The following is a 25,684-nucleotide window of genomic DNA, read 5'->3' as shown; positions in this document are numbered from 1 at the left end:
CCACGCTCATAGGGTTAAACTGCAAATAGTAAAACTCTAATGAACAAATTTTTTATGAATATGTTTGGTAGGTAAGCAGCAGCAAAATGGTTTAATGAGTTTTTTTTTTTTAAACTTTAATGGAGCTATCATTCATCTATTATGAAATTGACTGTACTGTATGACAATGTTGCCATGAGAGTTATACGTACATGTCGCCAAGAGGATAAAAAAAAAAGGATAGGGATTTTCAGAGCTGTCGACCTATGCGATACTGACCAGCTTCCTTACATGGTCAAGAGCAGAAGCCATTTTACATACATGTAGCGTAGGGAAGGGGAAGCTCTACATTCACCAGCAGATAGAGCATTAAGAGTTGGCTTCTTGCTCCTTATAGTGGAGAATGGTTTGACTATGGCAGTCTAAAGTTCCTTTCAACTTTGTGACATCCATAGGAAAATCAGTTCAGTCGAAATTCTAGCCCTAGCCCCTCATTACATCTTCAATTTTTGGTTGTTTGTAGCTGTTAGTCTCTATAATCTGCCATGTGTAGCACAAGTAAGATAGAGTATGATGATGTACAAGAGCAGTTTAAGTCCAGGCTATGTGAGGCTCAGTTTGAAGGATACAGGCTGTATTTTGTTCTGCTGCTCGTGCTCCACTGCAAATCTCTTAACTATGTTATTCACTTTCCCCCAGGACAAGACAAGTGCTCTCAGCCTAAGCAATGTGGCTGGTGTCTTCTATATTCTGGTTGGAGGGCTGGGGCTGGCCATGATGGTGGCTCTGATAGAGTTCTGTTATAAATCACGGCAAGAAACCAAACGGCTGAAATTGGCCAAGAATGCCCAGAATTTTAAGCCGGCTCCCCCGACCAACACCCAGAACTTTGCCACATACAGAGAAGGCTACAACGTATACGGAACCGAGAGCGTAAAGATCTAGAGGTACGTCGCCTCTGCTTACTGTCCGCACTGTCCCCGGGTCAGAGTGGGACATGAATCATTTAGCTTGCTGTCGTATAAGTGAGAGTGAATAATTCATTTGTATGTGTTGCTGTGTGGCTTCTGCTTGTAAAATTGTTTACGGTTGTCATTTTGGGCACAACAGAACACACTTGCCCACTCAAATACAAAATTTTGAGATATTTTTTATGCCTTGTAACGTATAGCAGCATGGATAATGCCTCGGGCAACATGAGAGTACACACACGATGTTAGCAAGTTACCAGATACACAACCTCATGTTGTGTGCAGTATCATAGAACTGCTGTATAGAGTTATTGTGCATAAGAATTGTAGAGAAAAGAAATGTGTTTTATTCTGTGATTGTAATCTGATCTTTAAGGGTCAGTTGCCCCAAATTAATGGAACTAGTTAAGTTTGTTTAGGCAACAAAAGTACTTAGTTAGGGTTAGTAAAACATCAGGGATTGGCCTAAAATGAATCACGTAAAACGACTAATAGGAGGATGTAACGTGACGTCATTGCGTCACGGACTAAAACTCAGTTAACTTCAAATTGACATTTGAATTGAACATTCTGAAAAACATTGAAATTTTGGTTTCACAAGAGACCCTAACCCCCAGTCTTCTGAGTGAAAGTCCTGTGTTTGTTTGACCCATCCACCACCATAGCCATCCTCCTTACGGGCAACTGGCGCTCTTATACTTTTTCTCCGACTGCCTTGTTTGCTCTAGCGATAATTACTACAGCCACCAGAGGTCGCCGCCTAACAGAAAACGTAATTATGGGTCGTTATGAGCTGCTTGCATAATCAACCCATGTGGGCGTTTTCTCTGCGGGCTGCTCTATTGGTGTCTAGCCATGCAGATATGTTTGCTTTTACTTGCACAAGATATTTCAGCATCCATCTCAATACGATATAGGTAAATGGAATTGTATTTGTTTTGTTCACAGCATTAACAAAGCTGTAAACACAACATTTACATATTATTACTTTATAAAGTTTATATGGCGAAGGTGTTCGCAAACAGTTTAGACTTACAGCAGACACGGACAGCAATAGGACAGGATCATTCCGATATTCAGTCTGTTTCGGTGTCCGTCAACTTCTGAGGAAAATATCTGGCTCTTTAGCTGATAAATGCACAACCTTGTTCACCAGCTAGTCGCTTATTTTATCTGTCATTTCGTGCTGGACAGGTAGTGTACAGTCATTTTTTAGAGCTCGAACACGGCGCTGAAGACAACTATCTGCTGAATCTGACGAGGAGAGCGGTGGGAGTAAATCAAAACTTTAAAGCTTCAAGACAGCCAACCAAAACAATGATCTAAAAGAGGCAAAAAAAACTAAAAGAGTTTGACACTGAGTGACCCCTGTCACATTACATAGTTTTATTTATTTGCACATTGTTAATATAAAACTGTTGATGAGCGCAGCTTTATAAAGTTCAACAGCAGCATTTCTACAGTGTCCCTGTTACTCTGTAAAATCCACAGAACACACTTAACAGCTTTCCTAGGAACTTTTCTTTTCTGGGGAAACTTAGTAGGTAGTTCCAATGAAAGCTCATTTGCACTTTAATACCACTAGATGTAAGTGGGAATTAAACAAATATCTCTGTACAGCAGTTTTACAGCTTTGAACTAAACAAAGGGGACCTTGAGAAGTGCACTGTTAAGTAAATTGTTAGTTTTGTGTTTGATTGAATTGATCGCATGTGTGTTCTGTTGTTTCTCGTTAAACACCGAGTTTGACGTGTCTGTTTACAGAAGTACAGCTGTACAACAGAGCAACGTAATTTAAACGCTGTGAAAACATATTAGGATTATTTATACGAGAGACTTCTGTGTTTGTGTTTTTTTGTCTCTGCTCTTCTCACTGGATTCAAGTGGGCAGGTCTCGGCTGGAAAAAGAAAAGGCTGATTAGACAAAACTTTATGACAGCTGGTGGGTTGTTCGCTTATGTTGCCGCTGTCAATCAAATCGAATCAAACCACACCCACCCAGTCCTGATGAACGCAATAGGCTGTGTTAAAATAAAATTTATAATTTTCTGGAATTTCTGTGTTATTTAGAAAAAAACACAAAATTGGAAATCAAGTTTTCAGGGGCTTTAAAAAATAAAAGCAATAGAGTTTTAAAATATAGCCTTTTTTTTCCAGCTGGATGAAAAGTAGTCCTTCAACTCATTTTTCAAATCTTGAATACACAGATTTCTTTTGATTTTTTCTTTTTAAGTTGACATTTTCAATTTAACAGTCGCATATTTTCAACCAACATGAGTCATATGTAGTTGTAAGCTTTTTCCTGCCAATCATTATACACCTCAACTCTTTGCATTTTCTTGTGCTCTGTATGTCGACACAGGTTTAGGAAACATTTCCATTGTCCCTTACAACTGTGACTGAACATCTATGAAAGGACAGGATCACGGGGATTGAGCTTCAAGCCAAATCCTCTCGGGCGGAAACGGCACGATTATCTGCAATGACGACACGACTGGACTGGTCACGGGAAGAGCCGATGCCGCTCCCTTCTCTTAGTGCCTTATGGAACTCCGAGTCCAATCAATGCAACTCATTCACAATGATATTGCTTTTAGCTTGAAACTCATACAAAACGGAAGAATGGTGCAGTGATTGAAATATATATATATATAATACATTTTACATGTTACAATGAATGAGAGAACTAAAGCCATCCTTTGCAACCCTAAGCACACTTTGAAGTGCCAGAAAGACAACGAATCTTATATGACAAGTCTAATTGGTTTCTTGTAATCAATATGATCAGATTACTCTTCATCCTTCTGCTGCCAGATTTTCACTGGTTATATGTGTTCAAATCATTTTATTAGATCTATTCAGTGCACTGTAAGACACTGGTTATTAGACAATAGCTTTTATACTGCTGTAAGTCACTTATAGTGGCATTGTACTTGTTTTAAAAGTCAGATTGATCTCACTGGAGCGAAATGCCATTCAGCCCAAAACAATTCCGAGTGTGTTGTTTGTATTCTAAACTCTGGTGCTGCTGCCACTGTCTTCTGAACGTTTGTTGGGACTCATGAAGATGAGAAGATGATCTGGTTTGGCTTTTACGCACTACAGAACCAGGTCATAATTCGCACTTCCAATACTGCCAAGAGTGTGTTTTGTATGACAAAGAGTGTGTAAAGCAAAGTATTCATGCTTGAGTCAAAAAAGAAAAAAAAAATCTGTTTGTGATCCACAGTTTGTAAAATATCAAAGGAGCACTGACTCGCTCCAAACAGTCTTTCCCTTAAGTCTAGAGTCATTCAAGTCACCTGTACGTGAAAGTAAAACCAAACGAAAAGGGTGATTCAGTTGTAGATTAACTGCAATCCAATTAAAGGATAACAGTAATGGCTTTTAAACTGTAGTATTTTGGATTACTTTACCATTTTCTTTAACAATTGCACATTTTACAATGAGCTGTGGTTTGCTTTCAATTTGATTTGACTTTAATGAGCATTACAGTGTTTGGTGACTTCACTAGTAAATGAAAATGAAAAATATATGAATACAACGGAAAATAGATTTATACAAGGTTATGCCAGGGAGACCCCTGAAGCTTAGCACATTTCCGTATTGCTGTAATCATTTCCTTTCTTTCAAAAAGACTGTGATTCCGTAGGATTTAGGAAGACAAGTTATCTAATTACCTAAAACTATGGGCAAATAGTTTTATATAAAAAAAAAAGAAACTGATAATGTGAAGAGAAATGGAGAACAAGTTGAGAAAGATGTGTACATTTAGATAAAGGAGAATTATTTATATTACATGATGAAAGATTGGTTTCCCTTTTTTACCTTTAGGACATTGCATGTGAAATCAGTGATGCTTGACGAGCTCTGCTACTCAAACCGAAACCTTAGGTTTACGCTAGAAATCCAGCCCAGGTTATTCTTTTGTAAATCAGTCTTTTTTTTTTTCTTTCTTTTTTTTGTACACCTCACCTTCTGCAACAAAAAAACAAAAGGCATAGTAGTGGGTACAAAAGAGCAAGAGATGCATGCATAATTTGCTGAACCTCATTAGTGAGGCGCTGTACAGAGACTTTTAATACATTTTGTAAATAAAATGTACAGAAAGAGCCGTGTGTCTTTTAATTTTAATGTCATTTCACAACACTATTTGAACCTGTCTTTGCTGACTAAAAACACTGTGGATGACTTTGTGGCCTGAGGGGGCTGCAGGATCTCGGCTCCACTTAAACACACTGCATACTTTAACCCCAGTATGGCGGAGTATCAGTAGCCGCCTGCAGACAAATACACTAAGAGGAGTTTTTCCTGTAATATGTCCAATATTGAGCCATTAGTCAGTGGAAGTGTGTGAGCATGTTTTGGATCAATAGTAAGCACCATCTGCTTCACTCTCGCTCCCCTGCCTTGCATCCCCTGATTGAGGGCTCCATTGACAGCTTCATCTGGCATGTGATCTCTCTCTCTCTCTCTCTCTCTCTCTCTCTCTATATATATATATATATATATATATATATATATATATATATATAAGATGTGACACTATAAATAATGTATTATTGTAACCACCAACTGCTTACAAAACATACTGCAAACGTATTCTTATAATTCCAGCACAAGTTGTAAGCTTTGAGAAAGGGAGCAGAGATTTTTACCAGGATTTATTTAAATAGAATGTACATAAATACAGCAAAAGTGGATAGTTAATTATGATGTAAACCCTGCTTATTCCCACAGTGTAAATTCTCACATATACAGTCAATCGGCATAATGGCCAATACATTGCCCAGACAGTCTGTGTCATTTTACTGGTCTCTGGGTCTGCATTGTGTGGGAAAAAATGAATTCCTCCTTCCAGAGATCCAGCCTGCCACAGCTCAAATAACAAATCCAACAAACATGGCAAAAGACCAGTGATTTATTTTTTTCCCCCTTCATTTTTGGATGCAGACACTATGATTCAGAATTTATTCACTGCACCAGTCCTGTGGAACACACTCGGGCTGTATGAAATGCTACTGTATGATCCAAACAACCCATTTCTGACAAAACATAAAAGCATATTGCTTTTTTTGTTCTACCTTTGCTTCACTGCCTCTCCTTTTGTGTATTTTTTTTCTTTGTCATGCCTGGACTGCTTTCAAACAGGAACAAGACAACGTGGGAGAGTGGTGCGCGAAAGATGGCACTGCACTGCAGTACATGATGCTCATGAGACTGTTCTCTGGAATTAGTTTACTCACCTATCAAAGAGGGCGACACAGTGGCAATGGTTGTACTGCAAGAATAGGAGAAAAACAAGAGGCAACAAGCCATTAGGATGATGCCTTTCATTAAAAAAATGACACAAGGAGAGGAACTGTTGATCTAATCACAGGAGCAGGAGAGCACACTTCCATCCACCAGAGGACAACTAATCATTCCCCACCGCGTCGAAGCACACTTTTTGCATGTGTCGAACTGTGCGCCTAAAGGCTGGTTTCTCGTGCTTGCTGTCTCTTCGGGCCTGTGGATGTGAAAGCTAATCTGATCCAACATGGGCTCTGTCACTGAGGGGAGGCTGGTTACATGTGTGTGTGTGTGTGTGTGTGTGTGTGTGTGTGTGTGTGCGTGCGTGCGTGCGTGCGTGCGTGCGTGCGTGCGTGCGTGCGTGCGTGCGTGTGTGTGTGTGTGTGTGTGTGCATGCATGAGAGAAGAAGACAAAGAGTGCATGTGAGAGAGAGAAAAAAGAAAGAGAGAGAGAGAGAAAAAAAACTCAAATAGCTGAAGGAGGACATGTCATGGGGTGGATACTTCGATTACCGCCACAGTAAAAAAAAAAAGAAAAAGCTTTCTGGTTCACCGGTTCCCTCACTTTGCAGCGTACTGCAGTCTTTCACCCTCCCTCTCTCTCTCTCTCTCTCTCTCTCTCTCTCTCTCTCTCTCTCTCTCTCTCTCTCTCTCTCTCTCTCTCTCTCTCTCCAAGGACACAATGAATATATCAGATTCCAACTCAGTTGTTCCATTTTCCTCTTTTCTCCACTTAAGCTCTTCAGCTATCTTGAAGTGCACCTGAAGAGACCTGCACTTGACGTTCAAGTTCAGTTGACATTGATCAGCTTCCTAAACATGTACTCTATTGTATAAAGTGATAGTTTAAAGGCAACTTAAATGACAGGAGTCTGTGTCTGTCTGTCTATCTGTCTGTCTGTCCTTCGATTTTCTCGACCGACTTCACACCTGGCGGGTGTACTGCTGAGGACCCAAGAAAGTGCAGTGACGAGTGCAAGCTCTTGAAATCTAAAGGACATATTCATTAGTAGTGCGTTATCTACGCACTGTGTATTGTATTGAGAGGTGACCCCTTTTTAACTGTTACACCATAGAATGGCATGCTGGGTACAGCTCACTCTCTGTCGCTCGCTACAGTGCATTAAAGAACAGATGGTTAAAGAGAGACAGGAGAGACCGGTGATGTTACGCCGTAGCAACCTCAAACATTTCAAACATTAGCTTTCATAGTAACGCTTTTGGTCCCGGAAACAGCCTTGTCCTAAATAGCTAGCAGTGATCAAAAGGTGTGTATACGCTAACATTGACTGTGTCCTCTCAGCAGGCGTGTTACTCAGGACCCAGTGTCAAAGTGTGAAGCTGTTTGGATGCGCGGTTCTCAAGAAAGCTGCAGGCAGCAATACCTGAGGCCAAGCAATCTGCCCATTCCAAACAGGCACGCTTTGAACAGGCACTGCACTAGTTTTCATAAATAGAGCATTTTATGGGATTTACAAAAGCAGTTATGGCATTTATAGCCATTTAATCTGTTTTCTGTAGTTCCATCATTGTTTTTTGTTAACATTTCCAAACTCTGTTTTGCCCTTCGAAGCACATTTTAATGACTGCAAAGACAACAGAGATGTAGAGAGATGACATATGGAGTTCATATGTGAAGCCTTTAGGGCATGACTCAAGCGATGAGAAAAACACATATTAGCACACAAACACCATTAGCATGCTGCACTCAAGAAGAAATAACAATATACATGAACCAAGCCCACGACGCATTCTTTAACATTATTACATAACAGATGTACATTTACCATCTTTTTTTTTTTTAGGCATTTTTTGCATGTCTCCCATTTCTACAAAACCCCACTTCTCCAGACGGTGACTAATGCAGGTGTGACTCAGAAACCGTGCAGATTGCAAGAGGAGATCCTGTTACTGTTTGACTGAACCTGAATGGGCAAGACTCATGATTCGACTTTGAGCACAGCGTGATCGCAGGCTGTGGGCGTGCCAGATCCAGCACTTACAACATGAAGCTGTCCCTGCGGGAGTTTGGTGCACCACAGATTCAGGGTCTAGAGTTAATATAGAATGAATGCTGCAATACACAAAACACAAACAGTCAGCTGCAGTCCTGACACCAAAACCCAGGAGAGGTCAGATGAGAATGCCAAGGGTCGCTCAAGCTGAGAGGCAGACCAAGTGGCAGCTGAGGGAAGGGTGTGCAACGAATCCTGCTTTTTGCTGCTACACGCTGATAGAACAGTAAACATGTGTACACTCGAACATTACTCGTGATTGAACTATTGTTCTGCAGGTGGACTTCTTCGTGGCCTCAGGCTGTCTTTGTCAGATGCAGTAGAGGAAGTTCAGATTCTTTAAGTAAAAGTCACACTGTAGAAATACCACACCGTATAAGTAAAAGTCCTGCAGTGTAAATGCTACTTAAAGTGGCTATATGTAACTTTCAGGTTGTGTTGATTCTAGCGGCTGCTTTGGACAAAAGCGGTAGTGTTTTTACCACACCTGCTGTCGTAAAGATCTTTTCTTTACGGTGCTGTATCGCCCACTGTATTACCGAGTTAGCGTTATGGGGAGGTCATATAGTTGCGATGAATGTTTTTGCTCAGACAGAAAATCCTTCAATTACAATAAGAGAATACGTTACAGATGCATCCTTGCATTTCAAGTGTTGCATATGTAGCGGAGGATAAGCCCCACTATGCAGGGGTGTTATTAGTATAGTTCTGCTCTGGACGACTAGAAGAGTACAAGAGTAAGATCTGGGTCTGTACATTCCAACACAATTGGCCCCAGTACCTAATTCAGTAAGTATGTTGTCAACTATCTGGCTGATCTCCCTGATCAATGTGGGGCAATGAAAGTATGGTAGGATGGGCTTCAGGACTCTTATCTCTAACACGGTGACCACCTGAAGTGTGATGTGCTCCTAAACCGACCTTAAGGTCTGCACAATCTTCCCCACTATATCCTATACCTAGCTAGATAGGTGGGACGCCCCTACTCCAGAGCAATAGAAATTCAATATAATTTGAGTAACACCTGAGTACATATCTCAAGAAATTATTTATTTATTTGACCCTTTAAAATGTTGTAAATCAAACCTAGTCCAATTACATTTGACCAGTTTCAACTCTGCTGTTGCAGGAGTTACTCCCAAAAAATAAATAAATGACATAAAACAAAATAAGGTTCAATGTGACAGGAAAAAAAAAAAATACTTAAAAAAAAATCTCTCACTGTAGACAATCCCTAACCGTTTTTTAACAGATATTCCACAGAGAAAAATAAACACCAGCTTGCAGTCAACAAAAACCAAAGCACAGTTTCAGTAAATGATTGACAGTTTAACAGAGCATGCTAATTATCCTTAAATGTTCAGCAATCAATACGTTCAACCAGAATCACTTTGCTGTCCATTTCCTAAGGTTCTGAAAGCAAAATCTTTTTTTTCTTTCCTTTAAGGGCCTTTTTTTTTTTTTTTTTTTTTTTTTTTTTTTTTTTTTTTTTTTTTTTTTTTTTTTTTTTTTTTTTATTTTTTTTCTTTTTTTTTCTTTTTTTCCCCTTTCCTTTTTTTTTTTTTTTTTTTTTTTTTTTTTTTTTTTTTTTTTTTTTTTTTTTTTTTGGGCCTGTCCCAGTATCAGCCATAACTACAACAGATAACTTCTAAAATAACATTAAACTACAATTAGACCTATATAAAGAAATCTCCTGCTACCTTTTACCTGGTTCAGCTGGCTGGATACACTAACACAGGCTTTTCCGGTGTTACAAAGAAATCTGTGACCCATCAGAATGTGTGACTGTAGCGCCATCTACCTCCCACAAATCATTCGCGCAAAAAATCAGACCCGGGCAGACGCCTTACTAAAAACTATATAAAAACAGTGTTCTTTTCACTGTTAGTCTTGTATGCTGTTACAGGTCATTTCAGATCATTGTAAGAAAATTGACAGAGCTTCAGAAACATTTAGGGATGCAACGAATCCAGGATTCGGCTTCGGATTCGGCCAAATATTAGGCTTTGTGACGGGGTTCAGTGTCTGCCGAACCTTAGAATTTTTTTCCCCCGAACCGAACCCTACACTTGCACTACGCGCGCTATGCTGGTTGACGTAATGACGCCGCCGTTGATTACGGGAAGGTGTTTACGTAGGTGGACCGTTCAATGCAGCAGGCTCTGAGAAAGTGAAAATGGAACTCATGAGCAGAAAAAAAGTGTTGTTTGGCAGTACTTTCAGTCAAAAGAAGGCAATTCCAGTCGAGCTACATGTTCAATTTGCAATGCCAATTTGTCTCATGGTGGCAAGGACCCTAAACAATACACAACATCGCCGCTGTTAAAATATTTCCGTATGAAACATACAAGCTGTGCATGAAGGAATCTACAGACAGCAGCCAAAATGCAGCAACTTCAGTTACAGCAAAGGAGGGAAAGTCACAGCTAAAAACTTGATGGGATGGGAGTAGGATTTGGTATTTGGTATATGGTTTTGGATTCGGCAGAATCTTAACCAGTGGATTCGGTATTCGGCCAAACCCCAAAAATCTGGATTTTGTGCAACCCTGGACATGTTAAAAAGTTACACATAGTGACTAGAAGAATGTAAGTGTTATCAGGAACATGTTCCATAAGTATTACAAGTAAAAGTACTCAATGAAGAAATTACCCCCTGTGACTGTTATAAAGCTCGACAGTAACAGTTACCGGGGGCAACCAGATTGAGTCAATTGGCAACCCTTACGTGGCCTCTGGTTGCCCCCTTTGGCAACCACCTGTTCAATATTTGTGTTGTATTTAATATATAAAAACAAATCAAAACTTACAAAACTGAAAAATCTTATTTCAAAAGAAGTCAATATTTTATTTGGTTGTCTCCGTAAAGTTTAAACACTATGTTCGTGCTCAACACAACATTTCAGCTGTTGTACGACCGCTTTCTACACATGCGCGTTTGCCGTGAAAAGATAAAGGCAACGCGACTTTCTGTTGTATTGGGAAAAACTTTTATGCATCATTTTACAGTGGAAATACCTTTATTTAGCCTATGTGAAGAAGAAAAACACAGATGACAATTCAAAATATATCAAAAATATAACGGAAAGTATGTTGTAGCGTGCCATTGGGCATTTTTAAGTGGGTATATGGAAATCCTGGAGCTTCCTTAGTGGGTATACTGCATATACCTGCGTATCACGTAGGCTACACCACTGGTTCACTTGTAAACTGGTAAACCACGTGGTAAATTCATAGTTATTGTAACATGCCCTTTTTTTATTTTGGTCATTTCTGCCTTTATTGGATAGGAAAGCTGAGATATGAAAGGGGAGAGACATGCAGGAAAACCGCTACAGGTCGGTCTTGAACCCTGGACCTTCTGTGTCGAGGATTAAACCTCTGCATATGTGCGCCCGCTCTACCAACTGAGCTAACCGGCCAGGTAAAGTACCCTTTTCTCATCTGTTTATGTCTTTTAACAGCAACTTACTGGTAAAAGAAGTAAGTATTGTTAAAAGTTATTGTTGTTACATTTTTAATAATCATTTCAATTGCCCCCTTTTTTGTGCTGGTCCGAAAATTGATCCGATGCGTGACTCAAAACCCTGATCAGAACGGTGAGTTTTATGATCCGTTTCACCCCTATTTGAGAGGGATGGGAAATTATATTTCAACATTATTAAAATGTGTGGTATAGTTACATAAGAAATTAATTGCTCCAAATATAGGCAGTTTAAAACATGGCAACCGTATTTGTCAATTACGGCAACCAAAAGCTGATGTCTGGCAACCACTTTAAAAAGTTAGCGTTGAGCCCTGATATATATTATATCATTAGATTGTTATTACTCATGCATTAATGTAAAATCTGCATTTTACTGTTGTAGTTTGTTGAGGTGGTTAAGGTTTAACTGTTGTATTTACTGACTATTTTCATTAAGCATTAATCTGCTGATTATTTTCTCCATTAATCGATTGTTTGGTTTGTAAAAAGAGAAATGCTATATGCCAATTATCGAGAGCCCAAAGGGCTTGCTTAATCATAGCAAATCATCACATTTGAGAAGCTGGGACCATGAGCTTTTGCATTAAAAAATGAAGAAGACTTAAATGATCATCCAAATAGTTGGCAATTCTTTTTCTGTCAATGAACTAATTGATTAATGGACTAATTGTTTCAAATTGGATATACGGCTATAAGTCTTGGATGTTTTGTTTGCAAAAGTCTTAATTTGTAACGTAAAATATGTCAGATAAATACAGTGCGGTAAAAAGTACAATATTTCCCTCTGAGATGTAGTGGATTAAAAAAATAGAAAGTGACATGAAAAGGAAAGACTCAGGTAAAGTACAAGTACCTCAAATGTGTACTTACAGTACTTGAGTAAATGTACTTTACATTCCTCCACTGGTTAGACGGACACTTCATCCAGGGATAAGGTCGCACATCACAAAGGATGTTCGATCCAATTTCATGAATGTAACAGTTGATTAAAGAAAAAGTCCCCTTTCAGAGACTCTAGCGCCATAACATATTGAGTTGTTTTCAATTCCCCTCCTCCTGCTTCAGTGATACCCCGGGTCATCATTTTTTACATTTCTCTCATTTCTCTCATTTCCATCCCCCCAAAAAAAATTGAAAGTTGTGCTCCTGGAGGCTTTATAGAAGATGTTGAACCTTTTGCTCAAAAGACAAAATATCTTGCGGCTGCATTACATTATTGATTGTTGAGGCTCTGTGGAGAAATTGGTATGTCTTTCTCTGCTGCGATGATTTCTCTCAGTATTAGCACTGTTGCTGAGGCACAAACAGGAAAACCTGATGGTTAAACATGGTCTGAGTAAAGGCCATCGAGGCTGTGCTGCCTCTTAACATTAACCTAAAAAATCACTGGTAACACCAGTTAATAGATGTCTTCTAGAGCAGAGATCTTCAACAGGGGGTCCAGGACCACTATGGGGTCCTCAGAGTTACTGCAGGGGAGCCACCAAATTATTGTTCATTTTTGGAAAGTTAAAAAAAGAAAAAGAAATAATAATTAAAATGTATTAACATAAGTCCAACATATTATTAGCAAATATAATTCAGCCTATTTGTGGAAAAAAAGAGATTTATGATTCTCTTACTGGCCCATGGTCACTAAGGTATAGCCATCCACACATATCGCTTATAGCTTAGAATTGTATGCACTAAAAAGGTATGCATAAAGGCTTTAGGCTGCCCTTCACGTTATTGTAGGCCCGGTTTAATACGCAACTTAATTTTATACAATATATGTAGTAGGGGGTCCCTGCTCCATCTCTCTTTCAGTTAAGGGGTCCTTGTCTTAAAAAATGGTGAAGACCCCTGTACTAGAGCTTTCAGACACATTTTTGGTTTTTGTACATATTAAACCAATGAGATATAACATATTAAATAGTGAGCTTTAGAGATGCTGGTAGGCAGATTTTGCAACTGTTGGACAGATCCAGGCTAGCTGTTTCCTTCCCGTTTACAGTTTATATGCTAAGCTAAGCTAACCCGCTGTGGTATCAATGTTGTCATCAAATTCTCTGCTAGTAAGCAAATATGTGTATTTCCCCAAATGTTGAACTATATCTTTAAATTACAACAGCTAAAACATACTTCCAGGTGGGTTCCTCTTTAAAATTGACTCCAATGGTTTCCAGATCTTGACCAAAAGAGCACATTTGGGATGAGATGAAAAAAAGATGTTCACAACATGGATGAAAAATCTGCAGGTACTGCATAACAGCCGCAAGTCAGTTGGGACCAACATCTCTGTGGAGCATCTCTGGCATCTTGCTGAATCAATGCTTTGATGATTTCAGCAGTTCTGGAAGTAAAAAAGACAGTATAAGTTATGAGCAAAATGTAAGCGAGCTATTGAGTATGTTACACTGATTTATGGCAGCTTTGATTGTTCTTTTTCTACTTTCACTAAACGTGGAGGACAGAGGACAGTACTGAAGGGACTTGGATCAGAAAGAAATGAACAAAAAGTAGCGGGGGCTGAAGTCCTGCAGAGCTTCATTAATACGCCCCATTAGAAGTGACAAGTAGCTCAGTGTGACTTCACATCTGGACATTGCACTGCTTCATTATAGCTCAGGGCAGCGGGCTTTTATACAGTAATAGATTTGGCATACAGCTGACTGCAAAAATATCCCCTTTGAAATAGAATTCATGTTGACCCAAATATATTGCACAGTTCAGTCATACATTTATGTAGTGAAGAGATCGCAGTCATCAGCTGCCCTAGCGCTGCGAGTTGTTTTATTTCTCACAAAAGGAAATTGTTTGTATGGGTTGTGCTGGTCACTGGTCTTCAGCTTTGGCTTTTACAGTTTGTAATCCAAACATCATAACAGATTCCCTATGCTGTTATAATTGCTCTCCACAATAACAAAAGGGAATATGAGTCAGCTGTGGTCCATCCCTCCAGAAACCACTGATTGGCTTTTGATGAAAGTTCAATTGTATGTTGTTACTCAACTGCAGCATTTCCTAAATGGCAAATTGTCCGGAGGAGTGCGGTGGGAGGGGGGGGGGTGTGTGTGTGGGGGGGCTAAACTGTGGGGATTGATGTGTTTTCACATTCTAAATAAACAGATCAGCCCATAGAAAGGTCACTAGATCATTTGTTGACTCATCCATGAGTCATATGAAATAATGTCCAAGACTTATCTGGGCCATGTTTCCCAAAAGCGTCTTGAAGCTAAGATATTAGCCTTGAAGGAATAGTTTGGCATTTGGGAAGATACGCTTATTAGCTTTTTTGCCGAGAGTTAAAGCCCTTTGACATAGAACACGATTTTTAGGTTGAATAATTCACAACATTTAAGAACATATTTAGTCACTCCAAGGTTGATTTTCTCCTGTTTTCACCTTCAATAAGCCAGGTTTAGCCAATCGAGTGATATTACACGTGGCAACAGCTACTTCATGGCAATGTAACCTTATTGTAGATGTCTGACAGCAGCTTGCACTCTTGGATGAAGTCTCAGAAAATAAGAACACATTTTCTTAGAAATGGATGCTAACAAATTCACAGGTGCTGACGCTAGTGCATATGTAGCCTATACATATACTGTGTGATATATAATATTTATATACATAGACTAGCCTACCCTGTGAAAGCAAGTAGGCTGTGGGTTTTCTCTGTGAATTTGATGACACTAGCCCAGATAGATAAAGCCTTTCGACAGTAGATCTAGGCTATTCTCTCTCTGGTCCGGTGGCACACATTAAAGCTTTAGTGTGTAACTTTTTTATATTAATGAACCTCCGTTGCATTCAAGCCATTGCCAAATGAGTTGATGCAAAGCTAATTAAGACTATCAGCTCCACAAAACTTTCTCTGTATTTCTCCGTATGGCTATGTTCAGAAACTGGTGTCATGGTAAAGATAATTACCTCTTCTGAAGAGTCCATCATGTTTTTTAATCCTCCTACTAGCTACTAGCAACTGCGTGGAGGAGGGGTGGGGGTGGTGCGCGATCACGGAAGGCTTGTATCATGTGGACGCGCCGACAGTTTTGTTGTCATTACTCAGAATTCCTCATGGGGGAGACAGAAACTATGCACTGTACCTTTAACTTGCCATAATGGGCACGGCTCATATGCGGGGCCTGCACCTCTATTCAACAACATCAACTTTCGGTTGAGTTTTGTGTTGCAACCCCTTGCTGAAATAACAGGCAGACCTGTCTTAAATGGGCATTGCATTAGATGAATGTGAACTCTTTTTATGTGATAATTTGCATTTTCTTGCTGTTTATTTATGGCACTCTCTATATTAAAAACACAGGGGAAAAACATTAGCTTGGCTCTCAGAAGTTCAAAAATAACACTTCTAAGTCTCAAATAAATATGTTGTATCTCATTTGTTTGGGGGCTTGTTAGGGGTCCAAGTATTTTGAACTTTGGACATAGCAGAACAGCTTGTAAGTAGAACACTAGTAAGTGGCTTGGCTAAGCTAAGCTAGCTTCATATTCACTGTACAGACATTGTTCTCATCTAGGTCTTAGCAATAAAGCACAGTTTCACACACTTCGACTTACTGTAGTTAGTATAGACTCTTCTCTTCAGCATTCGAGTTGTGCCAGTCCGTTAGAAGTTCAGCGTGTCAAAAGCAAAAGGTTCTGTCAGTACCTGACAGTGCATGAAGTCCCATCATTGTTTTACAATACCAGGCTTCCCACTACAACTCCTGCGACAAAGTTGAACGAGGTACAGGCAGAGACATTACTCGAATAACAAGGATGAGCAGAGTCAGAGAAGTAATTTCATTCATTCGCTGAAGCATCAGAAGAGAATGCCAGAGTGTGTCTGTGAAGGAGTGTGGTAGAGGTAGAGGTAACGATGTGGTAATACTCTGCTTGTTTGATGTCTCTATCCATAATTGACAGCAGTTGCAAGATAATAGCAGTGCTTTTTAAATTTGACAAGCCCTTGAGCAAATAAATAAGATGTACCATCTGAAGGTGAGGATGTAAAAAACAAAACCTGCATGAGGCAAACAGAAAGGGATGTGCCCAGCTCATTACTGTCGGAAAAAAAAGCGCGCGTACGGTAGATGAGCGACACAGTCAGTGTCTTTGAACAGGAAGTGATGTTCCTGTCACAGCCGCTCCTCTAGAACCTAATTAGAGCTCCAAAGGCAGAGCGGCTCTTTCTTGTCATTCAGGTAAGTAGTGTGGATGTACCTCAACACACCTTTGAGCAATCATCAAAAGTTCAATCAAAGCTTTAGTTTAAATTGCTTTTCTATGCTCCCTTTTAATGACACACACTAGGTTACCGTGAATGAGATGCAAAGTGCAAATGCCATCCGTGCTTTGTGTTTTGCATACAAAACAGTCACTAATGAATCTCATTGTGCTGGCAATGAGATTCATTAAAACACATTAAAAAAGGATCTATTACAAAGAACTTTGACATGTATGTGTTTTAAAAGTCTGCTTTGCTACCATTATTAATGGCTTTGCAAGGATGCCGGTAGTCTTTTAATGAGATATTTTAGCCTCTGCAGGAATGTTGCTTAATGTTAAAATGCCTTTGGTTTTGAACAGAAAATTAATGAGGTGCTCTTTTATTCTCACATTTTTAGCAAGTGAAAGGTGCTAAGTGGCTCTTAACCTACATAGAAGCTTCACAGTTGCATATCTCAAAAGAGCCATAAGGTCAGGGCAACAGTGTTTGCCAAGAAATGTGCATGACTTGACTTTCTCTCAGCCTCAGAATTGATTCCGTCTGTACAGTTCATGTTACTGACCCAGGACACAGAACATTATGTTTTTCTATAAAATGTATACAACCAGATGTGTGTGTATTCCTATGTTGTGAAGAGGACTGGAATCAGATAACAAAATAAATGAAATCCAGTCTTGCTGTATGGTGGCCTCAGCCCCACATTCCATCCATTGCCCTGGACAGTATCATTTCTCCTCATCCTTGTTGGAAACACTGCCTCTTCTAAATTCAGAGGAATTGCTGTTTCAAGTGGAGTCATCAGCATATTTTCCAATTCACTGTCATTTCCTTCATTGACCATAACAGCAAAAACACTTCATCTGCTCTGCCGCTTTGCCGCTTGACGGCCGCTATTCAACAGGGACAAGCTGAATAGAAGCGCAGAGCCTGCAAGAAGGCCTCGTCCAATCACGAGGCGCCGACAGGCGTGCCAGCCAGAGAATGAGAGAGCCGGAGCAGCGGGACAGATACTGTTGTTCAGAAATTGCATTACAGGAATATTTGATATAACAATAGGAATAGGTCTGGCTGATGTATTCTCTCTAAATGTCAGAGTCATTCTTGGTTACCTCATGCAAAGTATAAAAGTGTAAAGAGTTTTGAAGAAATGAGGATTTAGCTGGTACATAGGATAAAAAGTCTGCATAGCGACCACTCTTGCTAGGCTTACATAGTGTGGACTGAGAGCTACAATCTTTTTCCTTAACACAAAATATTCCATGCACTCAGAAGGTAATGGAGAGAGAAAAAATACTTCAAAGAAAGAATCCTTTAGGAAAAATGTTTTACAATGCCAAATTTATGGGATTTTTCAATTGTCTGCGCTTAACACCCATGTCTCATATAGAAGGCTATATTTGATCCATCTCCCACAGCAATAGCTCAATTTAATAGAACAGTAACGGGATACTAGCCTAGAACACTGTTCAATTTGATTACGCAGTTCATGGGGACTGCAGACTTTGATAAAGGATTGATTTATTTTGCAGGGAGCTTGAAATAATAATCCTCTGCTAAACCTTCATGGCCTCCAGGCTCAAACTTTTAATAACGTTATGAGAGAGATGAGAATACTGCATCGCTCCATGCCTGGTGCGACTTTGCTCAGCCGTCCTGTACAATAGGCTCTTCCCGTAGCTGTTGGTGCCTCTGCATGATGGGTTGTTTGTTTTTGTTTGTTGGTAGGCGTCTAAGCCATCCAGGAATTTGCCCTTGGGTTTATCTTAAAAGTCATATGTGCACTTAAATAACCTGTGTCATGGATCATAGTGGTGTACAGTGTTTGCAAAGACAGTAGTTCTTTGTAAAGGCTACACAAGCCCTATTATAGTTGTGGAGCTTGTTATTAAAAACCAGAAGAGAACATATAACAGAGGTTATAGGCTTCACTGGCTGCAACCAAATGCAGAATTAAGAAAGGCTGGGATGAAGGCACATAAGGGAGATTGTGAATAAACAGGCTGAAAGTGCCTTGAATTGCCACTGGGGGCTCATAAAAACTGAATGTAGGCTGCGCTTTGTGTGAATTATTTAAATCTGCAGAGTAAAGACCATACAGATGCTGCATTCTAAATGAGTACGTGTGGACATGAACATCATTGCTGACATGACAAGCAACTACAGAAATGATTAGTAGGTTTGGTGATGTATGTAAAAGTAGTACTATATTTTAAAGCATATTATATTTTAGCAGGCTACTATATTTTTGGAGGACTATTATTATTATTATTATTATTATTATTATTATTATTAACATGCTGTTTGGATATGCTTCACACCAATTGACACCAAGTCATTTAAAGGAATATTTGGAAATCTTTGGAAAAATGTTAATTTGCTTTCTTGTTGCGAGTTGGATGAGCAGATTGATACCACTCTCATGTCTGTATGGTAAATATGAAGCAACCACCAAAACTGAATGAACTCATTGTAAACCATCATATGTAACTAAACAATGAGCTGAGACATGCTAATGCTCAGTAGAGCTGAGGAGAACTGCAGAGTTGGGCGATAATTCTCTGTGGGTTCGTCATTAGCGACCCCTTTGTCGTTACACAATCATTTTATCCATTGTTCATTGTTCATACAAAAATATTGATTATAGACACTACGGAAATGAACTCATATAGGATGTCAATGCAAAAGGCATCAGTGTGCTGATGTTTCCATCAAACCAATACTAAGCTATGAGATACTGTATGCCCATACTACCTCCCACACATCATATCATTAGGTCGGGATGAGATAGGTGTCTGGCCTTATACCCGCTATCATCAGACCAAGATGTTATTATTTCACCAGCCGGCGCCCGTCTCCCACGACCACAAAAGCTCATTACGATTGATAACTGATAGCATCGCTTAATCATGACTGGACAAAGGCCATGACCATCCAAACAAGTCCCCCGATTGAATTAATGGTATTCATTAAGCCCCATTGAGAGCCTTTACCGATGCTGCGACCTTATCCTGCCACTTCATCTTGTTGGGGATTGACTGAGGCAAAATACAAGCTCAGGGAGGGAAAGCAGATGGGGGAAAGACAGGAAGAGAGAGATATTGAGATTAGGGGGGAGATGAGAGAATGGGTCCCCAGAGAAGGGAGAAAGAGAAGAGTGTAAAGAATGAAAGGTGTTAATTTCACTGCTGGTAGATTGACACGTTCCCATTGGGGGAATGGTTACAGAAATTGTCCCAGAGCAGATTACCATTAGCTTTAAGAGCATGCCTGGACTAATGGCCCTCCAATGCCACATTTCATCAAAAGTCTCCTGAAACATATGTGAAAAACATTACAGAGAGGGAGGGAGTCACCTCTTCCTCATTAAAAAGAGTAACCTGAGGCGTAATATCTGCTCAGGGACCCCAGACCTTGAGTTAGAGGACATCATTTAGCTGCAGCTTTAAAATCAGCACTAGCATGAACGTGCCTGCCTACAATATGAATCATTTACAGCCGCGCCCTGACTGCTTGCTAACATGCTGCTGTGCTCTTGGACTCCCCCGAGCAACCCTGAACCAGCAGCTCAGCAATACACAATGATTCTGACCCCAGAGGTCCATGCAGAGAAGCGATGTTGTGTAGTTAAGGTAGCATGGCACACTGTTCATCCCATTGGGAGGGCATGTTGTTAAGTTGGGGCTGACTGCACTCTTCTTCTCCTGATGGCTCTCTGGCTTAGGACAGACGCATGGCGAGGTCTTTTTACGCATGTGCTCTGTGATCCCAGGAAATAGACCTTTTGAGGGCTCGAGGAGAAGGAAAAAAAAGAAAGATATATAATACTTTGATAATTTACTCCCAGAAGCATCAGCAACTGTGATACTGTAGACAAAATTTAAATATTTCTAAAAACATCCGGCCGAAATGACGGACATCCGGCAGAATTTCCCCTGAGCAATCCTGGAAGTGAAACGTTGTCGATATAGACTATGAAATAGATAACATTGCTGCATCCTCATTGATGGCCTAGTCAGTGTCATAACATTGGTGACATTTACGTAAAAGTTCCTTAGGACTTTACTCAGACATGACAGGATGAAAGAATTATTCCGGATTAAAGTGGCGGACAAAACAAAGCTCTGTGGTTGGGAGAAATGTTCTCTATATTTGTTGCTATTGAAGACATTCTTAAACTATTCCTAAATGACTTATGTTTTTTAGTGAGCTAAGCAACTTGCAAAGATGTCTGAGAGACCCTGACACGACAGTGGAAAATATAATGCTGCTATGCACCAACGATGGAAACGCTGTATGGCTAAAAGCTACAGTAGCTACTTGTATCGTCAGCCAAACCAAAGAAAAACGGAAAATGGAATGGAAGCTACAAAGACAAAGGCCCAGTATCGCCCCCCCCCAAATAAATTAATGATTGAAGTTGAGACCGACATTTGTGGAGGTTGTTAACTTAGATAAGGTTTTGTATCTGACAGGATGAAGAGGATTGCATTTAAAACATTGATGGCTCTCCGTAATAGAGATAGCAGTAAAACAGAAGGCAGCATGGCGAGTGATGATTTATGCAATCAGCCTCATTAATAGTCCAGCTCTACACGTGGAGATATGGGTCATGTCTTCTTTAAATTAGTGCAGTATGTCAGGTGAGTGCAGCCCTGCTTACAGTAAAAACCACCTGAACAATCGACAAACACACAAACTTGCTACCATCACCAGTCACTGCAGAGATACACGTGTCTCACAAGCGAGGTTAAATTGAAGACATCTGTACTTGCATTGGTGCATAATATGTGCATGCTGTGCCTTTGGACAAACTGGGTTAATCAAATGAGTGCGAAGCACTTTGCACCACACATGAGGATATCTCGCTGCTGTATGGCGCCCTCTGTTAAAACAGTGTCACCCCGCTTCTGGCTTTGTTTAAACAGTCATTCTTTGAAGTGAATACATTCCTCTTTTATTATGCACTTGATATACAGAGCTTCACACATGAGAACAGACAGGGAGCATGTGTGTGACAAACAAGCACAAGTCTGTTCAGTTGCAAAGTGTGTGTGTGTGTGTGTGTGTGTGTGTGTGTGTGTGTGTGTGTGTGTGTGTGTGTGTGTGTGTGTGTGTGTGTGTGTGTGTGTGTGTGTGTGTGTGTAGCACATACAATTTAGGCTAACACTTAAATTTTAGATTTAAGGTTCGGGGACAAATTGCCCAACTGCTGTACACTATAGTCATTTATCATTGTCAGCAGTCAGGTTTGTGCACAAATAGCACTCCCCCCGCATGAAACATATTGTTGACTAATGCATGTGTGGTATACACACCATTTCTTTCATTTAGTCACAGCTCAGGCTGTAATTACACAGAGGGATAGCTATCAGAGTAGCACTCTCATTGTGTAAAGCTTTAGTGGGTCGTCTGCAGTGAGACAGAAAGGGAGAAAGAGAGAGAGGGAGGGAGGGACAGTCCTGTATAAACCTTTGAGGGTATCAGATTTGCAAGCAGCATCGGGGAGCACACAGGGTAAAATGAAAACGTGCGTGAGTACCATGGAAAAAACTGCTAAATGTGTTTGTAATCATCGACTGAGTGGTCAAAATGCTTGTCATTAATAAACAAACTTGCTTGGAAAAACTGCAGTCATCTGTGGGTGAAATTCTGTGGCATTTTATAGCTTAATCTCTTTTTTGTGCACATGAAAGTTAATGTGTGATCCTACCGTTTCTTAAGAGGCTCTGAAGTTCACGGGTCAAGCTACTTTATTTTTGCCCTTCTCCTTTTTTTCTCTCTCCTTTTTCGCCCTCCTCTACAGTGACTGGGTAAGACAGCCGCAAATCATCTGTGAGCCTATTAATTAGTCCAATCACTGGCAAACAGGCCTGCGTTATCACTGCAGCACGACAGTCTTTCAGAGCTGAAATTAAACCATGCACACTACTGTTTCAGTGCCAAGGGGGGGTAGAGATTTAGCTCCACTGGCACCGCGTGTGGATAAATCACCACCACTAAGCAGCCTGTAGCACTGCCATGGCAAGAGAAAGGAGAGGGCAAATATAATGTGCCGCTGTTTATGACAAAAAAGAACATTATATATGATGACAAACTAATGATGAGCACTTTGGTTGAAAGAGAAAACCGCTCTGCTGCCTCAAAAGGAGGGAATGTCTGTCAGAATAAAAGTGGAAAGAAAAAAGAAAAAACGACTGAAGAACGAGTAACAGAGAGAGAGAGAGAGAGAGAGAGAGAGAGAGAGAGATGCCAAAAAGATCTTCGGCAAACCAAGGTTCTCCTTTTATTGAAGGAGAGAGATGAATAGCAAAAGATGTCAGAATTAAGTGACAGAGAGGATGAAGGACAGGGAACGGGGAAAAGGCAGCGATTGGAAGTGTGCGCATCGATGTGTGTGTGATCGGCATGCCAGTGTATCTGTGTCTATGTGTGCAGCTGTGTGCATGCCCAAATGTTTCTGGCCCAGACTTCAGGTTGTGGGAGTATCATGAAACTGTGTTTCCCAGCTTAGGCCCTGTTTACTCCCCTTAAAATGCAGATGTTGGTAATAAATCCTGCATTTGCTCATTTATTTGGGGGGACTGCACCTTGCTTTATTAAACCCATCTATCACTCAGGGCTCCTGAATCAATGAGATGCAGAGGAAAGCAGTGTCAGCACAGAGGCACGCAGGGAGAATACCAGCAGCCTGTAAGTCAGAGCAGAGAGGAGCATTGAAGCAGGAATAGATCAAAGCATCTGTCGCACATTGTGAATGTGTGGTGACAGAGGTCAGTTTCACGTGGACATTACTAAAAAACATACTAATGCCAATCACTTTAGTGTAGATAAGAAGTGTAGTTTAAATACTGCAAACGCTGTAAAAAACATTTTTTTTTTTTAAATAATACAGTCTCAGGTGTAGTATGTAAATAAAGACCTAAATGCAGTGAGGTAATTCATTACACTCAATCTGCATTTAGTATTCAGATATGCAGTGTTATCCCGTATGGGGCTCATCTAGGGGAACCAGGGGTGAACTGCTTCAAACCGAGCCCATCTGGAGACTCCCTCCCTGGGATTCACTCTCCTGTGGTAGAGAGGGCCACATCAACCTCTTTTCCACAGCTGCCACATCCATCGCCCAGCCTGCCAGGCACTTGTTAAACAAGTCTGTCTCAGCCTGCGGACCTGAGCAAAAGGAATATGGAAGAGATCTGGCTCAGCAGAGGGAGATGAGAGAGTGTGGAGAGAAGAAAGTTGGAGAGCAAAGTGAGAGTGGTGGGTGGTGGGGAGGGAAATATGGTTGCAGTCTGCAGCGAGAGGCAAGAGAATGGCTTGCTATGCAAAGGGACATCAAAGGCTCAAGATTGGTTTGCACTTTTTTAGTGCTGCTGCTACTCGGCTAACTGAGCTACACAGACTCCTCTCCTATCGGAGGAAGACTACCTGAGGGTAGCGCAGGTTTTTTTTTTTCAAAGATGTTAATAAAGCCTCCCTCTATCATTCATCCTGAGCTGGGAGTGAGATGTCTGTCGCTAAAGTTAAGAGTTCAGAGTATGGACAGAAGCAAACAGGTGCACACTTTCACCAGAACTAGAAACGTAAGACTTGACACTCAAGTCAGACTTAAATAAGCATTTATTAGTTAATTCGATTTTTTTTAGCCACATGGGGGCAGCTGCACAACACGCATAATATGTTCACATTGACAAACACGTCCTCATACCTAAACGAAAGAATAGGTTGATTGTCAATGACTCCCAAAACAACATTTATAACCGTTCTATTTGCTGCCTCAGGGTGGCTGTAACACGTGACGTGACTGACCGCGGTGGAAATTGTAATCATGTGACTGTTCTATTTAACGTAACAGGAGCAGTTTTAAACACGTAGTTAACGTTGGAACTAGTTAAGATTAAAAAACAAAAAAAATAAGTTAGGGTTTGTAAAACATCAGGGCTTAAAATGAGTCGCGTAAAACTAAAACATAAAATGTGACATGATGTCACAAATGTTTCATCACAGACTATGGTCCGTATAACTTGGTTAATTTCCAAGAGTGACAGTTGACTTGTGGTTCCACACAGGACACAGTTACCTGAGTGAAAGTCCTGTGTTTGTTGGACCCATCCACCACCCCAACCTAGTTCCTTCTATGAAATACCTTGTCACCTAGCTTCCTCATCCCTCATTCCTTGCATAAGCGACCTATTCATTTCTCGAAAAAGGCCATCTAAAATTGTCATATTAACAGAAATCTTTAAGTGATGAATGTGTTTCATATCCAGCAGACAATTTGGAGTCATGTGTCTGATCAACTGATGAATGTAAGTCCAATATTCACTCTTTTTTAATCTCTGTTTTGGTCTCTCGAAACGCTCCACTATGTTTACCAGCTAGTCGCTCACTTTGTCTGATTGATGATGGGCAGGTAGCGTACAGTTGGTTTATCATTTCAAGCAGCTGCTCAAAACAATTAACCAACTGTATGCTACACTGCCCAGTAAAAGGAAGGGGAAAGTGGAGTGCAGGATGTGCATAACCACATCACTTTCTCATTTTACCATAGGCCTTCTATTGCTTTAAAAGGACTTGGTGTCAGTTATGTAAAAACACTCTTGACACAGATTTGAAGGGAAAATGTTCAAATGCCGTGTCATTTTAATGGGCTGCATTCAGACCTGAAACACTTACATCATGACTTGCAATTTGCCTATGAAGATCTCTTTCCTCAAACGATTTAAAAA

The 25,684-nt window shown here is 40.3% G+C and overlaps 1 protein-coding gene across 3 annotated transcripts in view; it reads left to right on the top strand.

The window, feature by feature from the left end:
* gria3b (glutamate receptor, ionotropic, AMPA 3b) overlaps positions 1-5,062 on the top strand; it is an 86,198-nt gene extending 81,136 nt beyond the window's left edge. For 2 of the 3 annotated variants that reach the window (XM_039813028.1, XM_039813027.1), the window contains exons 15-16: positions 679-926; positions 3,313-5,062. In XM_039813028.1, coding sequence (XP_039668962.1) covers positions 679-924 — 246 coding nt within the window. In that variant the 3' untranslated portion in view covers positions 925-926; positions 3,313-5,062. Of the gene's footprint in view, positions 1-678; positions 927-3,312 lie in introns of those variants that run through there. The other variant, XR_005640433.1, reaches the window with a different exon arrangement.
* The last annotated feature ends 20,622 nt before the right edge of the window (positions 5,063-25,684 follow it).

This window comes from Perca fluviatilis, chromosome 10 (assembly GCF_010015445.1).
Source record: "Perca fluviatilis chromosome 10, GENO_Pfluv_1.0, whole genome shotgun sequence".
Lineage (NCBI taxonomy): Eukaryota > Metazoa > Chordata > Actinopteri > Perciformes > Percidae > Perca > Perca fluviatilis.
The sequence above is the reverse complement of the archived record's forward strand: the minus strand, read 5'-3'. Positions and strand labels throughout refer to the sequence as shown.